The sequence below is a fragment of the Triticum dicoccoides genome, chromosome 4A (assembly GCF_002162155.2).
Source record: "Triticum dicoccoides isolate Atlit2015 ecotype Zavitan chromosome 4A, WEW_v2.0, whole genome shotgun sequence".
Lineage (NCBI taxonomy): Eukaryota > Viridiplantae > Streptophyta > Magnoliopsida > Poales > Poaceae > Triticum > Triticum dicoccoides.
In genome coordinates, this window is record NC_041386.1 from 451,163,842 (window position 1) to 451,169,490 (window position 5,649).

General features: G+C 49.2%; 1 protein-coding gene across 1 annotated transcript; it reads left to right on the forward strand.

The window, feature by feature from the left end:
• The first annotated feature begins 3,266 nt into the window (after positions 1-3,266).
• Positions 3,267-5,344, forward strand: LOC119286120 (protein OCTOPUS-like). The gene has a single exon (XM_037565468.1). It carries the CDS (start codon positions 3,561-3,563, stop codon positions 5,058-5,060), a length of 1,500 nt encoding a protein of 499 aa, XP_037421365.1. The 5' UTR covers positions 3,267-3,560; the 3' UTR covers positions 5,061-5,344.
• The last annotated feature ends 305 nt before the right edge of the window (positions 5,345-5,649 follow it).

Sequence of the window (5,649 nt, forward strand, 5' to 3'; positions counted from 1 at the left end):
TTTTTAAAGTTTGTGTTTGTCTTCTCGGCAAACTCAAGTTCATCGAAAACAGAGTTCTTATGCATCATCTTTGCATTTTCGGTGTTGGAGATTTTGCCGGTTCATATTTGGGGAAGGTTCTCTTCCTTATACTATTGGCATCTTTTCTCCATTTCCAGTTCTTAATATTTGTTGGATAGTGCTTGTAGTCATCTATCCAACAAGCTTGAGTTTGCAGATTCCAGAGTTAGTTTGCAGAAGCTGTGGCGGTTTTGGTTTTGTCTGTTCTGTTCTGGCCGTCTTGATGGCAATTGGCGGTAGTGTCGTTGGCTACCACGGTAGTACCACTTGTGTGGTACATCCGCTGGTATGTCGCGATTACTATCGGGAGGGTCTCTGTTACCCTTAGAGAATTGGCGGTAGTACCGCTTGCTCCTAGCAGTAGTGCCGCTTGTGCGGTACTTCGGCTGGAGTACCGCGCACACTACCATGGATTTCTCGGTTACCCTTCAGGAATTCGCGGTAGTACCACTTGCTCCTAGTGGTAGTACCGCTTGTGCGGTACTTCCCCTGGAGTACCACGCGCACTATCCTGGAAGTCTCTGTTACCCACCGGCTAATTCACGGTAGTACCGCTTATCTAAGGCGACGCTCTGGCAGTACTACCGCGTCAGTTCCACGCTGGTCCTTAGTGGGTCTCGATGACTATCCTATGCTTAGCGGTAGTACCGCTCCCCTGAGTGGTAGTACCGCTTAAGGCTGTTCTAGAACATAACGGTTGGATTTATCTTCCCACTATATAAGGGGTCCTTCTTCCCCATTGACCCGAACGACATTGAGAAAGTTTTCGCCCACCATTGTTAACCTCTTGGAGTTTGCTTTCTCTCTATTCCTCCCATGATTTCTTGCATCTTTTTGAGAGAAAAGAGAGAGCGGATCTAGATCTACATTCTCCACAAATCCATCTCACCTCTTAGCGAGGGGAACCTTGTGGATCTAGATCTTGGAGTTCTTTTCTGTTCTCCTTGTTCTTCCTCTCATATTCCTCCATATCTTTAGTTGCTTTGGTGGGATTTGAGAGTAAGGGACCCGAGCGCTTTGTGTGTTCTTGCCATTGCATTAGTTGCATCGGTTTGAGTTATTCATGGTGATACGTGGAAGTGAAAGTTGAGAAGCTTATTACTTTTGGGTGTTTGGGCGCCCTAGAGCGTGTGCCTCTTTGGTGCTTGGGCGCCCTAGACGGTTGGTGATGTCGCGAAGCTCAATCATTGTGGTGTAAATCTTCGTGCAAGCTTCGGGGTCTCTAATTAAGCTGTGGAGATTACCCCAAGCAATTTGCACGGGTTCGGTGATCGCCCCCAAGGGTCGTCATTTGTACGGGTTCGGTGACTGCCCTCAAGGGTCTCTTAGTGGAGTCAGGTGCCCTGCATTGTGCAAGGACGTGAGGAGAATACGGTGGCTCTAGTGGCATTTTTGGGGAGCATTGTGCCTCCACATTGCTTTAATGGAGATTAACATCCGCAAGGGTGTGAACTTGGGGATACATTGTCGTCTCCGCGCGTCTTGGTTATCTTTTACCCGAGCTCTTTACTTATGCGCTTACTTTGTGATAGCCTTCGCGCTTGAAGTTATATATCTTGATATCACTTAGTTGTTTATCTTACATAGCATAAGTTGTTGGTGCACATAATTGAGCCTAGTATACTTAGGTTTTGTGCTTGACAAATTAAACGCTAATTTTATTTCGCATTTGTTCAAGCCCCCAGTCTAGGCGACATTCACATCCTTTCAGCAGGGAGCTTCAAAACCCGATCCATGCGCGCGAGGAGGAAGAAGATGAAACTTCCCTCACGCGCTGACAATTGGGTTTGGAGCAAGCTCTAAATGAGGCCTCCACACCCTTCATACTTGGAGGCTACGAGGTTGCTTTTGGAGCGAGCTCCATAATTTTGACGATAGTGACACATACGCCGATTCTGCTAGAGTGACATTCTGTGTATTAATCATTATATTGACAATTATGATGATTTATTTGTCTAATAAATCGACTCTGTAGAGTAGCTATTGGTTACCTTTCCTCCCATGCGTGCACGCAGAAATCATGATGCATAGGGAGTGGACGTGCGCTCCTAATTGAATTTAGGGCACATGCTCTCAGCTTAGAATTACAAATGCTAATCCCTGCTCCGGCTTAGAATTTGTCAACTAATGCGGTAACGTTCAGCTGAGGAGAGACCGGGCGCTAGTTTAGCTCCTAGTACTTGTTAATTAACCCCGGGCGTGCATGACCGTTGGAGGATTATATTAGAATAACAATCAGGAGCATATCCATCATATGCAATGCGTTATACCGTCTATTATAGTTATTAAATGTTTCACTCTCGTACGTGCTGCTTTCTGTGTTTCAACTTGGGTTCTTCTGTGGCCAGATTGTGCTTGGTGATCTAAACGCCTTATATTTATTTACATAGAGAGTAGTAATTAATAGATAAGTCGTTGTTACTGCCTAAAACAAATGATGTTTGATGTAAAATATCGGTACGGAATTCCTGTCATGAGCGAGCATGAATGTACAAGTCTGACAAGATCCTTGTGCTAATTGTGGCGCTGTTGCTTTCAGATTGAAACTAATTGAAGGCCCCAACCAGTCGAGTCCAGACCATGCATCCTGTGCAAGCTTATGCACAATGATGGTGCTGAATAGCAAGGTGGACATGAGCATTAGCTAGCAGAAGCTGGTAGGTATTACAATCCAAGGCAAAGCACAAGCACAAGCGGCAGCAGGTCGGTCGACCGATCGATCATAAGAGAAAGTTAGCGTGCGTGCATGCATGCATTGGTGGAAATTATCATTCATGATGCACTGCATTCTTGGGAATATTATGATTATGCTCATATCCTGGTCCATCCAGCTAATTATTTGCTATGCCGATGCATCAATTTCACCCACTCCTACTACTGCTCTTGTGTTTATCATCCATTCACTGGTCACTTGTAATTAGAGGTGTTGGCATGCATGTTTTGTTACCCTGCCCTTGGGATTTGTTTGTCTGGCCAAAATGGAACTAGACACAGATGTGGGAATGCATGAAGTGAAATGTTAAAGCAAATGAAGAATGGAAACAAACAAATGTGAGTTGTTCTGGAATGTGCAACAAGAGTCCAAGATGGGGGAAAGGGTAAAGCAAAAGAGGGAGAAGAGGGACAGGGGCAAGAAAGGAAAAGTGAAAAAGAAAAGGAAGGGAAAGAGGTCGCCATCACTGCCTCTGCCTGATGAGGTCTGTCTCTTTTGCCTGCTCAGCTCATCCCCTCTCCCAGCTGAGCTGAGGGCTCAAACAGCAGTAGAGAACACAATAGATACAAGAATACAACACAAGAGTCTTCCATTCCACTCCTCATCTTGTCTTTCTCCCACATCACAACATCACAAGTTTCTTTCTTCTCTTCTCTTCTCTTCAGACAAGAACATCAGCCCGTCTTCTTAAGTAGGAATTCAGTTCGCCAATGGTGCTGCCTCCTTGCCCTCTCCCTTGATAGATATAGACAGACGAGTGAAGTGAGTGAGCAGTGCGTGAGTGGGGATGGATCAGCCGGTGCCCTCCATCTGCGGCCTCCACCCGGGCATCGCCGTCACCGGCTTCTGCTCCGCCTGCCTCCGCGAGCGGCTCGCCGGCCTCCACCCCAGCGACCCCGCCGACTCGGCGGAGCTCCGCCGCTGCAAGTCCTTCTCCTACGCCCGCTCCGCCGCCGCCTACTTCGAGCCGCAGCGCCGCTCCTGCGACGCCCGCGGCGCCGCCGCCCTCTTCCACCAAGAGACAACCTACCTCCCGGGGGAGGAGGAACATCTTCCGCCAACAGCGGCGGGCAGGCCGATGAAAGACCACATCCACCAAGAGTCCTCCTCCAAGAAGACCGCCGGCACATTCGGGGGGTTGGGCAAGAAATGGCAGGAATGGCGCCGCAAGAGCAAGCTCAAGAAGCAGGAGCAGGGGCCCATCGCCAGCAGGGCCGCCATGCCGCACGAGAATCTCCGCCACCGCAGCTTCCGCGACACGCGCTCCGAGGTCGCCGTCGACGCGCTCGGCCGGCGCTCCATCGATGTGGACACCCTTCTCTCGATGGACGCCGGCCGCATCTCGGTGGATGAGCCCCGAGCTTCTTGTGACGGCTACCACGGCGTACGGTTGCGCATTCCCCCGATGCTGTCCCTGGTCGAGGATGCGCCCGTCCCACGCTCTGATGGCCAAATCCCCGTGGAGGAAGACGAGGACACTGAGCCCGGCGGCTGCGCCCAGACAAGGGACTACTACTTGGACTCCTCCAGCTCCAGCAGGAGGCGCCGGAGCGTGGACCGCTCCTCCTTCTCCAGCCGCAAGTCATTCTCTGATGCCAGTGACCTGCCCAGGATGATGGCCGGTGCCACTGCCAATGCCAATGCCCGGGTTTCACCGGCCATTGGTGCCGAGTTCTATCAGTACCACCACGCTCAGAGTCAGAGTGTTCTTGACCATCATCAGCAGTGGGAGCAGGGACCGAATTCTTATTCTCTCCGGGATGATGATATGTCAGGGAGCATTGATCCCGCGGCATTCCGGGATGGCATCCCTCTGCCGGCCAAGAAGTCTAAGAAGTGGATCAAGGGGTGGAACATCTTTGGTCTCATACATAAGAAGAGCAGCACCAAGGAATCTGAAGCTGCCAGTTTGGCCAACAGATCATTCTCGGAGAAGTGGCCCGAGCTCCGCGCAAGGGGATACAATGGGCAGATGCTCAGGTGCAACAGCAGCGTAAGCGCGAGGAGCTCCTTCGGTAATAGTGGTGCAGCAATGGGCGGCATGAGCGGGAGGAGGAGCAATGTGGAAATGCATGTTAATGGCTTAGGGAGGATGAGAAAGGATGAGGTTTTACTCGAGAGGAATTTCAGTGCAAGGTACACGCCTTGCACGGTCGATAATGGCGCGATCCCTTATCCAATCGGAGGTGCCCAATTCAGCCGGCGAAATCAGAATGGGATGCCCGGGAAAGGAAGGCCTGCTCGTTCATCCAATTCTTTGCCTCGTAGCTCGCTCGGGATGTACTGATCTAGCAGTGATGAAGGCAGGTTTATGTTCTTCTCCACCATCTTATGTGCCTTGGCTACAATGTGCATATCTATGGTAGCTAGCATCATCAGAATCAACTTTTTATAGGCTCAGATCAGAAGAAAGGTCGTCAAGTGAAGTGGTGATGGTGTTGGATTATATACCTTACTTAGTTTTATTTCCTACTGGGCTTGGGAGTGGAGTATAGCATTTAACTTTACACCCTTGTATAAGATATGCCATATGTATGTTTGCTTTTGTCAATTGAATTCAAGTTAGCATTCTGGCAATAGCAATAACATGATGTAAGGGCTATGGAATCGAATGCCGGTAAGCTGGTCGGTGTTGCAAGATGTTTTGGATCTTGTTTGATATTGACAGCAAGAAAATTGCAGGGTCGTTGTCACAGCATAGCAGCATGCCAGGTTTTCTTCCTCTTTTGTTCATTGTGTTGTGTGCCGTTTCTTCCACCAGAAATCCTAAATCTATGGGTATCTTTTGCTGCTCACTTGAATTCTAATCCGTCTTCACGTTCTTCATTTCTTAAGCCGTGCTTATGTTTTTGAAAGGCTACAGAGGTTGCTATTTT